The sequence below is a fragment of the Halyomorpha halys genome, unplaced genomic scaffold, assembly GCF_000696795.3.
Source record: "Halyomorpha halys isolate HHAL.00 unplaced genomic scaffold, Hhal_1.1 Scaffold297.1, whole genome shotgun sequence".
In the NCBI taxonomy this organism is placed as follows: Eukaryota; Metazoa; Arthropoda; class Insecta; order Hemiptera; family Pentatomidae; genus Halyomorpha; species Halyomorpha halys.
In genome coordinates, this window is record NW_027109687.1 from 74,692 (window position 1) to 96,519 (window position 21,828).

The following is a 21,828-nucleotide window of genomic DNA, read 5'->3' on the forward strand; positions in this document are numbered from 1 at the left end:
ATACTTTTTACATATTTTACATATAAACACCACTTTTTTACATATTGTTATTTTATTTACAATTTTAATTGTTTATATTTTAATTTTATTCGATTTTTGTTTAAAATAGGGGAACGTGAAACAAATATTGGGTTAAGAGAGAAAATATGGTGAGAAAAGAACAAAAATGATATAACAAAAAAAATCGTGTATTATTTATTATATATTATAAATTTACTGTGCTATGCTTATACACTATAGTAATAAAATAAGTCAGCTATAAGTATGCTATGTATTTAGGAACACAATACAGTTGTGTAGCACAACTTTATTGAATAAAGTTTTTCTCTTTAGCTTCACTAAAATACATCGAAACCGACAGCTGTCTTATTTATCTTCTCAATAGTTTATTTACAAAAATATAGGCAAGTGCTTTTCTTGCCTGAGTATAAAAGGAAAACGTTTCACATCCGTTTGAATATACACATACATTGAATTCATAATAGTTTGGTAACCTCTAATAGACCGGTTTAAGGAAATTCGACGAGAATTGAGTAATATTGCAGCAAAGAAATAATAAATATTTTTTAAATCTCAAGTTACCTTCAGCAAATTTGCACCTTCTTACGTTTACTGTAAGTAGTTGGAAAACAGAAATAAGAATAAGCTTTGTGTCCCGAAAGAAAAAATATATAACTTAATAACACAATTAAATAAAATAAAAAATGATAGTTTATTTTAATATCGATCTGGTATCACATGATTGCTTTTACGAGATGACGGTCTTGCTTCTCTACCTAGAACCTAATCAGGTTAGGTTATTAATTGATCGCATTAATTATTATTATACTCTCTATTATTACACAGTTATTAATTGATCAATAACACTCGCATTGTAACACTTCGTTGTTACTACTTGTAATACATAAATATCATATGAATTGAAGGGGAAGAGGCGTATTGAAGTTGTTTTTTTTTAATATTTATTTATTGCTATTTAAAACTGTACATTATAATACATATTGAAGTTTAAAACAAAAATAAGAGCTATAAAGATAAGCCTAGCTGGTTGTTTTGGTTATACGCCCTTTGTGTTCTTGTCTATCGCCTAAATGATTATTAAGTGAAAAATAGATGTGAGCTATGACTGCGACAACTCTTGACTGGTGTATTAGATTTGTTTATTATTTTTTAACAAATTATTTTGTGATAGTAACATTAGCAAAGGAATCTTGAAATGCGATAGAAGCAGCTGTTTTTCCCCTGCGATTACTGTAACATCTTTGTTCGTTGCATTTACATAAATTCATACACTATATCACTAAAGACAACAGAAAAAAAGAGTTATGAATATTTTGCCTGGAAATTTAGGATTCGTAGGAACTAACAATATTTTTTATATTAGTTATTTCAGTTTTTGTGATATGGGACACCATCACACCATTTTTGTCGGTTTTGTATTATCCCTGACCAATAAACAGTCCAAATCTGGTATGGTATCTAGAGTAGATATATCGGATTTTAAAGTGAGCATTTAACTGAAACCGTATAGTAGAGATGGCAGGGTGACAAGTAATCATGATAGGCCTTTGTGAGCTTGACATAAAATAACAGAGTTCATGCTGAATGAAATTTTTTGACAGGATAAATTAATTTACAATTTAGATTGCCTTCCTTCAAGCGAGGGGGCACAAACAATGTAAACGATATGCATGGAAGTGAGTAGTGATTGCAAATTTTCTCTGAAAGAATGGAACGATTTGGAGTAAAGTACAACTATACGAAACGCATCAAGTGATCATATGATGAATCCAACACTAATATGAAGAAAGAATTTTACTCAAATTTTGCAATTAAAATGTACACTGCCCCTAACCGTTCCTAAAATGAGGAAGAAAATTAAGAAGAGAAGGAACTTCCTATGATAGAAGAAGCTGGTTAAATTCAAAGGAACGAATGAAGCTGTCCTTAAAATAAATAAATGATATCCAGCAATGATAGACATTCTGTATAAGTCAACAGCTTAGTATTAAAATCGCTGTACCGTTGGAAACACCAGTGATGCGGCGAGAGGGATGCGCTGGGATCTTTTGAGCTCTGCTCTACCCCTCACACGTGGGGGATAGAGTGGGTTCAGGGTTCCTCAGGTCGATTGTGTAAATATTGTATATGAGAGTGTAAATGTGAGACTATATTATTTTATCATTATGTTATTTTATTTATTTATTTTTCATACACATAGTTTGATTATGTTCATTTTGTTTATTCTTCTGTTTGTATATATTTTAAGAGAGTTTTTTTTTTATTTATTTATTTATTTTATTTTATTTTAGTATGTATGAGATCATTCATCACTATTACCTATTGCTAACAACTGTGTGGCAGGTAGTAATATCTATCAATAAATAAAAAAGTATTTAAAAAGACCAAAAAAAAAAAAAAAACCGTTGGAATCAGTGAGCAAAAAAAGAAAATAGTTAAAAAATATTATGGCGGTTTACACACGTAATCATGTTATTTTCATCATTTACTTTCCTTTTAATTTATTTTTATATATATATATATAGCAAAGATTGAAAATTATTTCATTTTTTATTCGTTTTATATCGAAGAGGAATCGATTTATTAATAGAATGTCGGATTTAAGTAATCCGAATATTGCAGTTATTTTTTTGGATTTATATAAAGTCGGGGTCGGGGGTCTCATTTTCTGATGCCCCCCTTTCCGCGGACACCGAAAGGCACCGAAGACGCTGCGACTTCAATGCCGCCCCAGCCTAAGCATCATGCAAGCTAGGACCTGGCCTGCCCCTACCATCACGCCGAAGTCCAGGACACGCTGACCAGCCTCTGAGAGGAAAAGACGTCTTTTCAGACACGGGGCGAAGATTACATGGTTTTCACCATTTCGCCCACAGCACCTAGACGAGGGAAGCGACAAGGATACGTCACCGCGGCGGCGAAGACGTCACCAGATAAGCCAATACAATTTATGAGACCCCACTTTTGTTATATTACCATAGATAATTAAATCACATTGAAAACCTAACACACTAACATCCTCTGCTCCTCCAGGGATTAATAACCTTATAAATACAGAAAATATACATGCATGTTTTTTTGAGCAGATATAGTGGATAGGCTGTTCAATAGTAAAGTGCGCTGTTTATTTGCAACCAAGGAATTATGCACCTGTTATGATTATGTATCAGTCGACTCCTCGGCTTTGCACAGCCACAAGCTCCAGCTAGTCACACAGCGTTTGATCAGCAGTCACAAGATTTTTACCTTCTGCGGCATTTCTACCCTCATCCGATCATTATATAGACGGCCTCCAGTACACGTCAGAGACTATTCCTTCTCCGAGGAGGCGTTCTTTATTTACTCTCAGGACATATTTTGTTTTATTAAAGAAGAATTTTAATTTTCATTAATTTTTTTTTGTTTTTGTTTTCATTAATTTGTATGATTCATTATTATTTCTCTTTTATAATATTTTATATGTTTCATTTTTACTAGCATAGACTTTAATTTTATACATCTATTTTTGTATCTATAATTTATATAATTATCTATTATTTAATCCTATATATTTTTTTTTGTAAGATAGTTGATTCCTTTTCAGTATTCATTCTTCCAATTAATTTAATTTCTATTAATAAATATTATTCCACTACGACCACCAAAGGGGCAGAACCGGGTTGAAAAGTGATTCGGAAAAACCATTTAGAAATTGGAATTGGCAACAATGGCAATCTTAAAAAAATGTGTGCATCAAACGTTTATCCTCGGATTTCTATTGCAAGGTCAATCACGGGTGTTTGTAAGCATTGTATTTTATATCCATCAAAATATATAGTCTGAACATTTAATCTTCATATTTTCAAACTTGAATTTCATTATTTATTCTGTTCCCTTACTGCTTATTTACTAGCTTATCTAATGACTTCTATCGGCTACAAGAGAGAGAAAAGTGAAGATGGATTAGTGGTTGCATTTTTTTTTTTTTTTTTTTGTAAATTATGACTGAGTAGACTAGAAAGCTGATTTTTTTATAAATAGGCGAAGAAAGAGACAAAGGGAGAAAAGAATTAGAGAAAGAGACCAACGTTCGTTAAAAATTAGAGAAACCCCAATTGTAAGTTCTCTTCTTTTATTTATAAATCATCACAATGAAATTGAATTAACACTTCTAAACTAATTGTTTAACTTTTACTATCAACATTACCTTTTTTAAATTATTGACAATAGAAGTAATTTGTGATAATAATAATTATTATTATTACTTTTTTTTCTTCATAAATTTAATACAGTCCATTACTAATACTATTATCGGGCATTCAAAAGGATTCTTGTGCTTGGCATTCAGGTGTAGGTTTTGAAACCCCAACACTAGCCATGATGTAAAGGTGCTGGAAATATTAATGACAATGGCTCACGAAATGACAGTGGAAGTAGGGGCTTTTGTCCAATATGCTTTTGAAAATTGTATCTTCAATGCCGATGCAGGAGATGGATATGGTACTCTCCAGAGTATTTTATTCATCTACATCTTTTTTTCTTCTGCAAGTTTTTCATTTACTCCAAGCTGCTTACCTATAGTTGCTAGTGATGACAATTTTTCAATTAGACGAACTTTGCTATGGGGCCGCCCATAGCTCAGTGGTTAAGACTCAGTGGTCTTACCAATTTTTGATGTCTATTGGCGGTGCCGGTTCGAATCCGGCCTGGGACGTTGACTTTTTTCATTGAGTGGCGGTCCCACAAAATGAAGAACTTTGACCCCCAACCATGGTTAAGCAGTATAGGACTCCAATGGGAGTCGGCCGAAAAAAAACTTTGCTGCACTTACCTCGTTCTAACATGTATTCAATATCATTTATTTACAAATCAGGATCAAAGCATTCTAACAAAGCCAAGTCGAATAATAAAGCATTTTCAATTGTTTTCTTGTCATACCGTCGTTCAGGAAGAACAATGATACAACTGCAAAAATTGAAATTTTACAGGATATGCAAAAGAAAAATAGTTCAAATAATTTAAAATTGTCCGTTTGATGTGATTGTGACTCAGTTTTTTTCTTCAATGGTAGTAGTTCATAGTCATTTTCGGCTTCTATTGAAACTTGTAAGGCATTTAAATTTATAAAAATAATAATTACCAAGCCCATGGTAACCTTTACCATGTAAATGCGACATTGTTCTTCTGGAAATATATCTAAAATTTAATATTTATCCCGCAATAGGAGTTAAAAATACAAGAAAAAATGTAAAGAAATAGTTTATTTGAATATAAATTAACAAAATGGTTTGAAAATTGTATAACGATTCAACAAAACAAGTACGTTTTTTTACAAGAAATGTCAAAAAACTGGTACCAAGATTATTCAAGACTGTCATAAAAGGGTTTGTAGAAGAAAGGTTATATTATTGGTCATCGGGCTTTTAATTTGTTTTCTGGAAGGGAAATTTTCCTGCTGTAACGAGTTGCTAAAGAAAGGCTTTCTTGAGGAATTGATTTCTTTTTTTAAATTTGGCCTCTTTCCACTCTACTTCCTCATAACTAATTATGTACTAAAACTATAATTCCCCTTTTCAAACCTAACTAGTTTTATTTCTAATACCTTCTTTCTAAAAGATTCCTTCTTTATCTTTCATAAAATTAAAAGCCATCTTGCCATAAAGTGACTTACAATCAAAGAAATCTTCAGAATTCATTAATTAATTTTTAAAGGCGCATTCTTTCTTTTCGGCATTTCTGATTACCAAAACATATTTGCCAGGTATATAAACAAGTCCTAATTTCTATTCCATAGATCCATAGTCTAGGTCTTCTTCTCATTAAAATATAGGGCGATTTTTTTTTTTTTTTTTTTTTTTTGGCATATACATGGTTATTATTCTTCTATGACCGTCCTTAGATACTAGAGAGATTTCCCGATGATGGGTACGGCAACTGTATAGGTTAGAATCGTTTTTGAATTCGTAAATCCTTTGTTAATTTAATTTAATGACAATGTAACAAATGTAACAATTATTGTGACAATAATGACCTATGACAAAGAGGATATAGAGAGACTCTTAGTTCATCTACCTCAGTGTAAAGAATCGATCAGTTGTAAACCTAGTTGTCCGGAAACCACCTTAATAATAACTTATTTTCTGTTTAAAATTTGGAACAGGCTTCATCCGTAAAGGGTTGTGGAAAACATTTCGTATAGGGTGTTAAGGAAGACAAACTTCGTGCCTGGAAAAAGTTGCAGAATATTACTGTTTCTTTCTGCTTGTACACTACTATAAAGGCCTCATGTAGTTATTTAGGTAAGTTCTCCTCTTTTTATGTTTGGGCTATCAATTCCTGAAATTGATCATGTTAAACTTGTAGGTTGTAAAAGCATAAAAATATAAGTACAAAATTAAAAATAAAGAAAAAGTATCTATAAACAATGTTAATATTTTAGTTATTTAATTTTGGTCATTTTATTATAATGGAATAAACATTATAGTTGTTTTTAAAAAACACTATGTGAACTACAACAATAAAACTATTGAAATATCTTTTTATTCCTAGCATTCTGCTCCTGATATATGGATGAATATTTATTTTTTTGTTAAACTTTACTACAGTAACGGCCAATTATATCGGGAATTACAAATAGAGACAATAGAGGATTTGATAAAAAAAAAAAAGGTTCATAAAGTTCCACTTCCAGTTACCTGAAGTAGAAGGAGCAGTGACCTACAAGTTGGAAAACCCAACCACAACCGGAAGACTGTCCCTAGGCTGTGTAGGACATCGTGTTATAAGTTTTATATTAATCAGTTCTGTTACTGGCACTCTAAAATTTTATTTTATTAAAATAAATAATTTAATATCTATCCATTTTAGTCTCAACACATTTTATTTTTCTTATAAGTCCGACGTTTTGGCCAATCCGGCCATCCTCAGGGACAATCTTAATACAATTTTGGAATTATATGATTTAAAACTCTAACTCCATCCAGGCTATTCTGCCCAGGTCAAAACAACAATTTCTAATTAGTCAATATTCAGATTAAAATTAAAATTAAAATCGTTTATCACAGTGACTATTTGTTTTAACAAATAGTGACTGTGATAAATAATTTTAATTTTGGTCGATTGTATAGATGATAGAAAAGATTTTCTTTTTTAAAAATCCGATAGTTCTCCGTGTAGGTAAAACAAAGCAACCATCTGTCCTGAATGCCCATTAACATCTGATAAAACTAATATTTTATTTTGTAGATTACTGTTATTTATAAAAGCTAAAAAAAAACTATTATTTATTATTATTTTATTTTTTGTAGTGACATTATGTATTCTAGTATCTTCAAAAGTATATAATAAGACTAGTAATAAAAATTTTCCTAAATAGTAAAAACTTTTTTGCAGTATTACCACTAATTTTGACACAGTTAATTTATGCTTAATAAATAAAAATAAAATTTATTTAAAAAGAAAATTTTATTTTTATCAATCACTACCATTTTTTTGCGTTATCAATGGGTTTTAATTGAAAAATGTTCTAAAAAGGGAGATCCAACTTGAACATAGTAAATGTGTGACCTAACCAGACCGCAGGAGAGAATGAATGAATCGGGATGATTTAGTGATTTTCACTGTAATGTTTGATTGTATCAATTTTCCTTACAGTTCAAAAAATCATAAAATAAATAAATTACTAGAGTAGCATAAGGTCGTATAATTGAATATGTCAATTAAGCATAACTTATGGAAATATCTCTCTATTGAGCCCCGCAATACGAATGCTATGATAAGATAGGACACGATTCTGGATATCGGGATAGCATTAACCTACGTATCATGAAATGTGGGGCCGTATCCCGGAGGGACCAAATAATCTGGATTATCTAATTGTAAATTTAAGTAATTACATTATCTAATTGTCCCTATAACCTTTATATTTAACGTATGTAATAAAATACTAATAGCAAATTGTAGATATTTACGTCTATTATCTTATATAGCAGGTATATGCTGTAAATGGAATATAACTGAACTTGAGAAATATTCTGTGTAACAATACTAGTTGTTTTGTTTAACATCTTAAAGTACCTGAATAAAAAGGACACGGCATTAAAAAAAATTAAAAAACTTCTTCAATACAGAACGTTAAATGGAAAACGGCTCTGCAAAGGAAAACAACAGAGTAATTAAGACTAATATAACAGAGTTCGTAAGAAATTGTAAGCAAGGTAGAAAATTGTCTTGTTTTTCTCTTATTTTGTTCCACAGTCCGCTAACATTTTCCATCAATCAAACTAGGTTACATTTTATGTAATTGCGACTCTAAATAGAACTCTCTAGTTCCCTAATTATCCAGGGGGTTCCTGAGGATAACGAATTAACAGACTTTAAAAATAGTTGAACATTAAGAGGAAAGAGGCGATACATCTTGGCAAACTGAAAATGTCACTGCCATATTTCTTACCTCCAACTTGTCAAGGTGGTCACGGAAGAAGTAAATCTTATAATTACTTTATTTCTATTGACAATTATCCAATGCTTTTTATGCAGTTTATTTTTAATAAAACCAATATCATTAAATTAATTTAAAAAAAAATCATAATCCTTCTGCATGTTTTTGTGTCATTTCTGAGAGGATTTGTTAATAAATAATTTATTTTTTTAATAAGTTTTATTAATTAACCAAATTTTGGAATTATCATTTCTTTGATAAAAAATTTGATCTATCCCAATCAGCCGCTCTATCCCTGTTATTTTTTTAAAATTGTGGATGAACGGTTCTATCAGCAAATTATAAATAAATATCGATTCTTAAATATAAATAAACTACCTTTTTTTATTTACCCAAACGAAATTGAAGAAGACAAAAAAATAAGACAAACAGCTAAGGCATTCAGATACAGATTGTTCTACCTGCAGCGGACGGGTTGGAGCGCTTGGTAAATTAGAAATGCTTTAAAGGCAAAGGTGAAAATAAATCAGAAATAAAAAAGTATACCATTCCATTCTTTGTATATTTTATTTTGAATACATTTTTCTGTTTCTTATCGCGTACATTTTTTAAGGGGTTTTAGTCAATGGATGGCTACGGCATTATAAATAATTGAAATTGAATTATGTTATGTTTGACTGAAAACATTTTCTGATAGCAATAATTTATTAAAAATAAGGATTTTTCAATGAACATTATATTTTGAAGTTTTTCATCATTTTTTCATTAATTTTTTTTTTGTTCATAATTAAATATCATTATATATTTTTGTTTTCCCCCTTTTAACTATGATGCATTATTTTTTTTCTGAAGTTTCCCTTCTTTTTTTGTTCCATTTTAAATTCTCACTATTCCTCTCCCATTTTTCTCACATAATTCAACATAAATACTCAATGTATTATACAAATTTTATATAAATTTATGGACTTATGTCCATAAAATGATTAGTGGAAACTTTTGGTATGCACACATAAAAAATAAAATAATAAAGAAGGAAATTATAAATAAATATAAATTTAGAAATAATTAAGAATAAAATTATAGTCTTCGTAGTAAAGTTAAAAAACATAAGTAAGTTAAATAAGTAATAAATAAGTTAAAAATAAATAAATAAGTAAAACCAATAAACAAAATAAGTTAAAGAAGGAATAAATAAATAATATTAAATATCCCCGGTGTTAATTTCCATGCTAGTGATGATGTATAATGTCCAGGGAGTCCAGAATAATATTTTCGACAATTGAAATATTTCCAATGGTAATACCTATGTCTCCTTAAAAGCCACCTTTTCTATTGTTCTATCCAGTATTGTTCAGAAAGAATCTACCAGAGGCCACTCACGGTGAATTCTCTCCCTCCGAAGAGAGTTTCATAGAATTTTATTTTTAAGAAAGTGATACATTTTTCGTATATATACTTCTTTCCCCTTTCTTCTCCACCTGTCTCACCAAGGGCATTATTCTCAAATTGCACGGCCGGATCAAATACTAAAGCTATAACACTATATTTACGCACCTGCAGGCGTCAGTACAATAACCTTTGTCGAAACAGGTGTATCTCTTTTCTGAAAGGAGCTGCATTAGTTCATATTTGACTCTATGGTGCTAGCGTGTTATGAGGAGGAAGTTGTTGAGGAGTTTTCCCAGCACATGGGCTGGTGTTTTTGACACTGCCACATTTGCGTCTGATGGACCCAACTTCTCTCTGTTCACACGTTCACTCTAAGTTGAGGAGTATAATCAATATTCAGTTTTAGGGCGTTCACCCATTCTACCCCCGAAAGTTGCATGTTTATCACACGTATATGTTAGCTTTCGGGGTCTTTTTGAAATGGCAACACCCATGCCATACCATCTCCAAATTGTACATTCTTCATATACTTTTTGGAGCGAATGTCATAGAGTACTTACACTTAGATTGCCCGAATGAACACTCAATCTTTATGCACATTTAGCGATTTTCGCTGTATAATTTTATGTACACTAAAACAGGGCATTCGGAACATAGTCGCTGAGAAATGGACCAATACTGCAAAGAGGCTCCCTCTAACAGATTAGTTCTAATCCTCGATACCACTATTCGTTGCGTGTAACATCACTGAAGATGTATTGGGAGGAAGCCCGATGATGACCTTGATACTCCTTATATTTGTATTATATACTATAATAATATTATAGTATATTCATTATATTTGTATCAATATCCTCCAATATTGCAGGACGTATCTTTGTAACTCAACCAGCAGACTCATCCTGTCTGGAGAGAGTAAGTAAGGCCCAGGAACAATTAATAACTGACAGCGTTGATTTTCTGCTCTGGCTTGAGCAAGCAAAGCCCACTAATTCGTCGAGGTTGTCATTCAATTTCGTCACTGCTTACCCATTAAATACAAGCTTTCCTAAGCATTTTCTAATATTTGATGGTGTCCTCTGTTTATAATGAGGCTCTTATCAAGGAAGATTATTGTTGATTGCAACTCCCCGTTTTTAAATATGATACACAGACTTTTTTATGGATTTATAGCCAAACAAATATCCGCGAGAAACTTCAAACAATTTATAATTCCTTCTGCAGAACTTCTGTCGCGCGCCGTGACCGCGTGATCGACCATAAACCCTATGAGAACCACACTCTTAAGTGAGATCCAAATTCACTTGAAAATTCTTGAACACAGAGTTCTTGGAATAAGTGATCTATGGGTGAATAGAACAGCGAAGGAGACATGGGCCAACCCTAAGGTACTGTACGCAGTAAACTGATCAGGCGTATTTAGAGGGTTCCTACTCCAATTTTGATCTTGTTGGTATTTAGGAACGCTGCAAAAACCTTTTTGAGGTCAGGTCACACCCCTCTCCAGTGAGCCCATAATGTGTGCATGACCAACGTTGTCGATAGCATCTACTACGTTCAGAAACACCACTGCGCATCATAATAAGAAAAATGCTAATGACTGCGTCCATGATTCTGGCGCCGATATGTTTTTCCCAGCAAACCTTGGATGAAGCTTCTTACTAAAGGTAATCTTCTTTCTTGGTTCGTTGTCCAGAATCTTATCTATAATTCAGCGCAAAATACAATATCGTTATACAATATTAATATCGTTTCCAAGAAGAAATATCTTTCGAATCACCTTTTCTCTTGTAGACCAAGATGGTGTAACCCTGACATAGATGTTCTGCTTCATAACTCTCAGGGTGATTTCCGCAACAGACTTAATTATGTGTGATACATCAAATTGTGCACCAAGTTTATGGTTATTTTGACCTCATTGAAAATTGTAGCATATGCAATAAATAATCCAAAAAACATAAATTTAAGTTATAAAGCATCCTACATCTCAGTGAACAACGTTCAATATTAAGTGAAAATTTAAATAGATAATATTTTTTTTTTAATAATACTTTTATTTATTGATAGATATTACAATCTGCCACACAGTTGTGGGCAATAAGTAATAGTGATGAATGATCTCATACATACATAAAATAAAATAAAATAAATAAATGAATAAAAAAAAAAATAAATAAAATAAATGAAAAAAAACTCTCTTAAAATATATACAAACAAAAGAATAAACTAAATGAATATAATCAAACTATCTGTATGAAAAATAAATAAATAAAATAACATAATGATAAAATAATATAGTCTTTAGTCACATTTACACTCTAATATACAATATATACACAATCGACCTGAGGATGCCTGAGCCCACTCTATCTACCACGTATGAGGGGTAGAGCAGAGCTCAAAAGATCCCAGCGCATCCCTCTCGCCACATCACCGGTAGTGAGTCAGTGGAGGCTGAGCAAGTGCGGTAAATGATACTATTTAGAAAAATAATTAAATGTATAATTAAATGCTAAAAAATGCAAGTATATAATAATAAAAAATAATCCTTTTCCATCGCCGATGTTATTATTACCTCTTACTAGGATTGCTCAAATCATCAGGAAATACGTCTGGTATTCCTAACGAATTAGGTAAGTTTTTCTGTTACCATCCTAAATGTTATTGTGCTGTAATTACAATGAAGAGGGTAAATTTTATTAGTGGTTAAAATCAAATTGAACAACTCTGGGATAATCTTCGAGATGTATTCGTAGAATTCTGATAGCTGAACCTTTCTGATAGGTTGTAGGGATATATGCAAAACTAACGTCAGTATAAGCATGAAAGAATTTTTATTTTTTTTAACATGAATTTCAGTGAGCTTAAAAAATAATTTATTTAAAAAACATTTGCCTTTAAATAAGTAATTTTTTAACCGAACTTTTTATCTTTAAAAAATACATATCAGAACCGAAAATATACATTAAAAATGTGATATTTTAAGGCAAAAGCCCCCAGACGGATTAGAAGTTATGAATATTAAAAAACACTTTGTATCTCAGGAGACTTAGCTTAATGAAAGGTCCTGCATGCTGAGATTAAGAGGAATCTCAGAGGGAGTTCCTAATTTATTGATAACTACACCCTACTGCGCTGATTCAAACACAAATATTAATCTCGTTAACTAATAAATAGAACACATTTCCTCCCGTAATTACTCACGAAAACTTTATTTTTAACCAACGATATTTCACATGTTTTTAGATTATAAATATTTGATAATTTAAGGTAAGATTATAAACATAATAGAGAAACGGTTCATTTTCAAATATTAAAAAAAAAATCTTTCTTTTTTTATTATATCATGTAAAAGTATGTAATTTATATATGTCCGATCACGGATTGATTAGTATGCTGTGTAATGTAGCACCCCGATGTATTTGGGCAGTATGGACGAATAAAGCATTTCTCTCTTTGCATGTTTATTTAGAAAGTGATATGTGTGAGAAGATAAATGAACATAAATGGATTAGGAACAACCTGAGATAATATGGGAAAAGAGAGATAGAAAAAATCAGGAGAAAATCTATGATATCTGCTAAAGAGAAGAGACATATTAGAAGGGACAACCGAATCAACGAACCACTAGCATTGGACCATGGAACTCAGAACTGGGTGTAACTTATATTTAAACTTTCATCAAATATCTTGAGAGGGCGTTGGAAACAAAGTTGATACACGATGGAAAAAAAAAAAACTGTAAAAATACAAAAAAAATACTCGATCTATCAAAAGATAATAGCTCCTAGACAAATAATTCAACATGCCCTTAACCAACTTCATATGTAAAAAAAAAAATTTTTTTTTTATTAAAAAAATATATATATTTTTTTTGTTATTGTAACATGAGTTAATTTACATCATAAGGAAGACTACCATTAATAATTTCAAATCTATATTCATTGTCGTTTCTGCGATAAATTAGTGAATTTTATTGACACCCACTGCCAGCTTTTATTTTAGAAACTAGATAGATCGCACAATTGCTTTAATATGATTGATATTTGATTCATATGTAAAAAAAATAAATAAAAATAAAATAATATCTTCCATTTATCATTAAAACATTTTTAAATGAAAAGTTAGAAAAAAAAATCAACAATATTTTTGTGGAGGCTGTTCATAAAAACATTTAAATTGGTAGTTATATAATCCAAAAAATTTGAATAATTTATTGAGACACTAAAAGTAGCAACGTAATTTATCAAACTTTTTTTATTATTATAAATATGGTTAAAACTTTTATCTTACGATAAGTTTTGATAGGACGTACTACAGATGAAGGAAGCTTAATAGGTTAGGTAATCTCACTTGTTAAAAAAGGATTCAAATCATTTTTGCTTAGCAATCATTTAAGTGGCATGTGAATTCATTAAAAACGTATCAGATCTCATTACCATAAAATTTATAGATGCGAAATTTATTTTTAAAATTTGTACATCTTTTATCTTTGGGGAGCAGGGTAATACAGTGACATAGCTGTGTTAATAAATTCCAAATCATGGTTCGAATCTGGCTGTAGCAGATAATTATTCATTGTTTTACATTAGCTGTGAGTCAACCTTGTGGAAACGGGAAACCTCCTTGGACACACCCAGCATCCATAAATTGGGTAAACACAATTGGCTGAAAACCCTGGTAGTTGAATCACCTCTTTGCACACAACTGTTGTTCCAGAAACTTTTAATGGTTAGTGGCGGTACATGTTTTTTTTTTTTTATAACTGAAATTAAACTTAATCCTTTTATCGTAATAAATGAAATATATTAGCACCAGATTTTGCTCTTAATACACTTACTCTTGAATTTTCTAAACTTGGATCAACTGCTACCGACTAATTCAAAATGAAGACATTTATAAACAGTGTATGAAATTCCACTTAAAAACAAATTCTTGCCGGTCATAGCAATGCTTAACTTCTCCAAACTCTTTAAGAATTTTCTTCCAACTAACTTTTTAATAGGGTCACATAACTACTTAGGAGCATACTTGAGTGAGTGGAAAGTTCAACAAGAGGCATAAGACTGTATAGGTAAAAATGACTACATCTAACATAATTACAATTTAAATCTGAACAGAACAGTGTTTTCTATAGAGTACCAGAATTTTTAAATTTTAATTTTAAATTAAGAAATGTCTTACAATGAGGGTATTTCAACCGTTCATCCAGTGTTCTTAGTTATTATTACAGAAAAATTGTTCCAATATCTATGGTGTTATGTTGTTATTCTTGCTTCAAAAACTGAAAAAGTCTCCATAAACTCCATAAAAACGGTCAAAATGTCAGAGTTAAAAATGAAAGGAAATATTTTCTCCAATTATTTTAGTATACTTTCGCTTTAAAAATATCTGTTGTTTTCTTCATTTAATATGTTAATTATTAGTGGTAATTCTATCATCGTTATTTACATCGGAGGCAAATAAAACCTCTAAATCTTTTGCATCTTATAAGAAAGCTGGTCTGCTTCGGGTTATTTTAGTCCTACGATATACATAGCTTTCGGATTACGTACTTCAAAAAATATTTTATTATAATTCATTACGATTGTGTAATTATAATATTATTTTGATCACACTGTTCCTCTGAATAATTATTTATTGAACTATTTATATCTGTTTTTATATTTTCTTAGTATAGAAGTAAGACGTTGGCGATATTCCAACTGATTTTTTGTTAATTCTCTTTTTTTTTAGTATTAAAAAAAATTAAATCTCTACCGCTACAACCCATGAAGGGTTAGGGGTTTAGTACTTTGTAAAGAAATACTGCTACTAGACCAACGGTTGCGCAAGGAGGTGATTTGGTCAGAATTACGCTCGACTGCCCGATTTTTACTCAATTAAAGGTACTTTATGAAGCCGGGTGAACCCTGCAGGGCTGACTCACAGTTACAGTAAAAAATAAAATAATTATCCTCCACAGACAGATTATATCACACTATATCAACCTAAAAATAAAATTTAATAGTTCATATTTGAAATTTATTTTAGATTAAAAAAAATGGAATCCTTATAAAGGGAAAGGAAATAACTAATTATTCTAAAACAGAGTATATCATATTTTATGTTTTTTGAGGGGAGAAGTAAATTAGTACATTAGGTAATGAAATAATTCAAAATTCTTTCAAATAAAAAATAAATAAATACATATTAGTCATTTATTAATTTTTAAAGACATTAAGCCGTGATAATGAACATAAAACACAAAAATGTTCTCCTTATATTTATGTTTCATGATTTTTAAAAAAGCTCCAGTAGTTGTAAAAAATAAATAATTTTTACATTTAGGATTCTCTCACCATATTTTACGTGCGAATTAATATTTTTAGTTTTTTAAAGCTTTTTTCGTATCCGAGATCTTTGATCATTAACATAATCCTTAGACTTAATTTTTTGCAAAATGTTTGAATTATTCTTAAACAATGATAATGTTTGAGAATGTTTTAGCCTCCTGATTTATTAAGTGAGGATATATCCCAGAACATTGCAATGACGTCAATACAACCGTCAATGTGGTCTGTTCTTTTTAAAGACCACAGGTCTCTAAATAATCTCTTGTGTTTATAGCCCGCTATCATTTGAATTTTATATTTGATCATTCAAAAATAAAGGGATTATGTTGAAACTAGTTGGATTTCATTTTTTTTGTTGAAACTTGTAATGTTTTGAAGTGTACATAGCCCCTTATACATCTAAGTACCTCGATTACTGATTGGATTTTAAGGTTAGAGTAACAAAAACTAGCTACATCGGCTAGTTTTCCACCTTCATCCCCACTGAAGATTCAAAAAATGTTTTTTTAATTTTCCATTACATATTGTAATTACATAATTTATAAAAACGGATTTCAATCTTTGTAAGGCTTTGGCCTTCAACACAATCCTCATCTACTCATTTTTTTTTTATTTATTGCTACTTACAACAGTGCATTCATATACATACATCCAGTCAATTTTATTTTAGTTTATTATGATATTGGAATGTAAAGAAACTACCCATTGGTAGCATTCTAATGATGTTTCTACATTAGCAGGTCTGGTAACCATCTTCTTTTCAGGCGACTTAAAGGATTGTCAGGAATGGCATTTTATAATGGTTGGAATGGTATCTGGTTCGGGCTAGATCGGTTACAAATGAAACATTAAGGTCTTTATGTATGATTTTGTTTGTGACAATGTAAGGAGCATTGAGGATTTTACAAAGGATTTTGGATTTTAAGGATTTTATATGAGAGGAATTCGAAGGTTTAGGGGAGCCGTTAAACTTAACTCCGTAGATCTCACACCGTCAAGATAGGTCTTAGAATTGTCATGGAGATCAGTCTTTTGTAATGAATTGGAAGTTAAGACTGTCTAGGAAGTGCTGTAATAGCCGAAATTGGCGTGTTTTATCCTGCTTTTTCAGTCTTATGAGAGGATTCCAGGCTAGCCGTTTGTCCAGATGTAGTCCAAGGTAGATTAAGGTAAGATTAACACTATTAAAGGATACTGTAGGGCGGTTGGAACGTTTACGACGAAGGATACCGGTGCTCATTCTTATTAAGCTTCTCAATCTTCTTCCTACCATACTATCTGCCTCCACGTCATCCTTGGGCTCTTCTTACTGGAATCTACAAGGCCAAAGCATCGGATTATTGCAATCTTGAAATAAGCTAAAGAATAGGATTCATCATCCATCTTCACTAATTCTCGATTTTTTCTGATTCCTACAATGAGCCATATATCAACATAAGCATGATTCTTCAGGAGGATTTTCGAAAACAATACCTTCAGAAATGTGTGCTAGCGCCTATTGCTTCCAACCTTTTATTCTTTTTTAATAGAATTTTTTGTTTATAATTAAACATCTCTGAAAGTACGGTGATAATGTGTTCTCTTAGATCTATTATAAATGTACAAATTTATTTGGCATGATATAATATTACATAATAAAAAGGAAAATATTACTTTTTGATCCAACTACTGACCCCTAATACTTAAAAAAATGTCCATATTCTCAAATGCCTGACCACATGCTGCCATTTAAGGGTCTTCATTTTTCACCTTTCATTTATTTTCAGCATTCTGGAATCCTTAAAAAACATCAGACAATAATATACAAATTTTTCTCCAATTGATAAGTACTCCATCTGCATAAGCCTGTTCATAATTGTTCTTTCTATTCATTCGATCTTAGGCCTCAATCTGATTGACAAGAGAATGAATATAATTAGGCATATGGTAGAAGTAATGTTAACCATCATATTTATAGTAATGTAGAGGAATTATTGTGCAATCCTCTACATTACTATAGTTCTCAAGTGCAAAATGCTAAGCAAAACGTAATTATAAACACTATATGATAGTGATGTAAAATGTTTCAACGTGCTAAATGTGAAGTAAGCACATATATATGTGTGTTGTAAAAATCTTTGTCCGAGCGATGTGATCTTCATAAACATTACTTAAGTGAATACATAACTGATTTAAGCGCGTAACTCAATGCTACATTGCTATCAATCATAATTTTTATGGTGTAGCAACTCACTACCCATAGCTACATAACCATTCTCTTCGGATTCAATTCGTCAATATCCTTACTACTGACTCACTCGTATTCAATGACTGTGAGAAATTGGTCTAGATCCATGGATTATGCCTATTCACGGTCTATTTGCGGAAAAAGACTTCATACTGGTTCGTATGAAGCAAACAGCCCATATATTACACCTCCGGGCGGCTATTGAACATCCTCAAAGACCACAAAGCGATTCCTGGCAAAGGTATACAAGATAGGGTTGTCACTTCATAGCCTGTTCGGTGCTAGCTGCCTCCAATAGGCTGATCGGCCTCTCAAACTCGGAGAGTAATGGGAGAGATAAATGTGTCCTCCTGTCTTGAGTGCTCAACTATTTCGTGATGTCACTCATTTATATACTGACAAAATTCGTGTAGCTTAACTTTTATTACCACAAACCAACGTAGCTCGCATCGGAATGTAACAATCGAATGTCCTGATCCGCAAACATATTGATTCTATAATGTTGTTTTATCTAAGAAGGTGGTAAGAATTGAATGCCTAGACCTCTTTTGTTCTTTCTTCTTCTTGACATTCCATACCTCTTTTGATAAATATATTAACTACCATAGAATCCCATTTTTTCTTAGTATTTTGTTTTCAACAAGCTGAATGAATTTCAAGATAAGCTGAAATGGACAATTTAATAACTCCACTGCTATGATACATGTCGATGTATACAATCGAATTCATGATTCGGTCATAACGGTTACTCATTCAGCTCTATAAAATGATATGAACTCTTTTTTCATAGCACCATTATAGATTTGGGTACTTAATAATCCCATTATTTATATCGATTGTTGTAAAATAGAGACGCATTCTTTGTGCTGTCACCCAGTGACCCCTGGAAGACGTCTATACTGCGCATGATCGGATGCGCTCTCCCCGACTCCCGCTGAAGGCGACCACCAGTGGCAGCCGAACTGGAGTCTTCATCGGACCTCGTCAGTCGCACACTGCACACACGACGTCACACTAACACATGCATTTCAGAGGTTTGTCTCAGCCATTATACCTGAGGCAATCTTTGTAGCAGCCTCTAGATTATATACAGTTGCTTCCTCTACATCTTCTTAACCTACAACTTCTACCCTCTTCTCTTTAGTAGATATTTCAGTACTGTTTAGTGAAGTTAGTGAATAGCGCTGATAAAAAGAATATAAGACTCTTCTCGGCTGTTGGCTTGTAAATAACCTTATTATCTAAAGATATGTTTTAATTGAAAAATCAAATTTACAATTTTGATACCAACAACATTTACCTTTGTCTTGAAATCTATATTTAATTAGTCTTACTCTTCTCTCTAACTATGCTCACCTACTGCATCACTTTCTTCTTCCGTTTTTGCTTGTTCAGGTTTGCAAAAAAGACTCCTAAATAACACCTACACATTAGGTTTCTTTCGCTTTTAATGAAGTAGTTGAGATTGGATACGTAACTTCCAGCGGTAGGAGTAACTGAAATTTAATTTTAGCCTCTTCGTAGAACCTATTGTAGCCTGCAGAAATACACTTAATAATCTATATACTATTTTAATCATATTGCATATATTTATATATATACACATTTCGACCTGAGTTCAAATAAAATAATATGTCTTGGGAATAATATAAGCAACATGAAATATATACGTCTATTAAAACATTCATTATTGATACATTCATACATATATGGTTAATGGACCCATACATACATATTAATGAAATTTTATTCTATATTTACTTGTGGATTTCCTTTAAATTAATAAAAAATACATTGGAACACTTCTTACTTAATGAGACAGTACTGTATTTTCCTCTAAATTGTACCTTTTAACTCCAACTATTATTCAAATGAACTGCAATAATAAACAACATATTTTATAAAGTATATCATACATTAGAAAATTTGAGTAAAAAGGCCTAGCAATTCCAGATGTTTATTACATAAAAATAAAATAGAAGCTTAAATAAGGAATAAGCCATATTTTATCAGAAGTATTTGAATATAGTCGAAATTATATTGATTTTTTTTTGGGGGGGGGGGGAAATAGAATATTAAAACTTATAATGTGCTGCTAATGCTATTCTTAATAGTACAAAGCAAACTTGTTAAAACATTAGTGCAACTAAAGCTATAGAACTAAAGTTGTTATGGATACAATGTTTATTTATTAATCAACTACTAATCAATGAGTATTGTATCCATAGCAATTTCAGTTATTAAGGTATAAAAATTATTTAAGCTATAAAAACAGTTGTAGTATTAATTTTGCCCAAATCGGGTACAATCCATGACTACTTCGTCTTTACAAAGGATTATAATTTTGAATATGTAAAGTTGTTATTACAACCAGAAGCAATCAATTTTGTAATAATTTATAAAAAAAAAATCAATACACATAATAGAGGCTTACGTCAGGCTAATTATACTTTTCTTCACGAATTTGGAAATCAGACTCTTGGAAAAAAGTCAACAATTTTTTTAATAATAAATTCGTGGTTAAACGTTTTACACCGAAGAAAAATGAGTCATTTCCAGAAATTGGACTAGATAGTTCGAAATATATAAATAAAGCGATAGCTTTAAAGAGCTCTAACAGTGGGCTTATTTGTTTTCATGCTGTATAATGACCTGGATCTTGTTTTTTTATTATCAGTTAATGATAATTCGATGAGTCCAAACGTATATGGGAGGATAGAATTAAAACAAAGAGTCTCTTCACTTCCCGTTTTATGCGTTTAGATTACAAATCATTCGGTTTCATTTTAACCCTGAAGAAGCTATAGTAAAGACCAAAACGTAGGCCCACAAGATCATATAATTCCCGCAGCAGCAACCATATTCTATTAGATTTCATCAACGGTCAGCTACATATCCATTGTCCTTTGAAAATTGTTGTAAAACATAAATTATTATACTATTCATCAGAGTTCGGCATGGATCTTTACATAAGTAACAATTAAATCTTTCAGTTGCACCATAAGTACAGTAGGATAATTTGTAAGTTGTTCAAAATGTAAAAAATTAGTCGGTTTTAAAAATAACTACACTGAAATAATTGTAATTGTTATTCTCAATTACAATCAATTCGTGATGCTTCGTAATTGCAATTGAAATTACAATTACTTCATAGTCCTTAGTAATTGCAATAATTGTAATTTTATTCATAATCATAAATAAAATTGTAATTTTACTCATATGTGAATTAAGTTGAACATATTTCTTATGAACAGAAATCCTAAAAGTTAAAACAAATCAAGCGGGCGACCATAAAATCAATTTTATATTTATTTTCAAAATTTTCGAAAAAAAACATAAATAAACCATAACAATTTATAACTGATCAAAATTTAATGTAAAACCAAATGAAATTTAATATATAATTTTGTGAAAAAAAATATTTCCTTTTTAAAACA

At 31.1% G+C, this 21,828-nt stretch overlaps 1 protein-coding gene across 3 annotated transcripts in view; it reads left to right on the forward strand.

Annotated features, from left to right (window-relative positions):
* LOC106680859 (Kv channel-interacting protein 2) overlaps positions 1-21,828 on the forward strand; it is a 488,280-nt gene that overhangs the window by 51,149 nt on the left and 415,303 nt on the right. Inside the window, exon 1 of one of the 3 annotated variants that reach the window (XM_067047833.1) lies at positions 19,348-19,425. The exons of 1 other annotated variant lie outside the window; for it this stretch is intronic. In XM_067047833.1, the coding sequence (XP_066903934.1) occupies positions 19,413-19,425 (13 nt within the window). In that variant the 5' untranslated portion in view covers positions 19,348-19,412. Of the gene's footprint in view, positions 1-19,347; positions 19,426-21,828 lie in introns of those variants that run through there. One more of the 3 variants, XM_067047831.1, reaches the window with a different exon arrangement.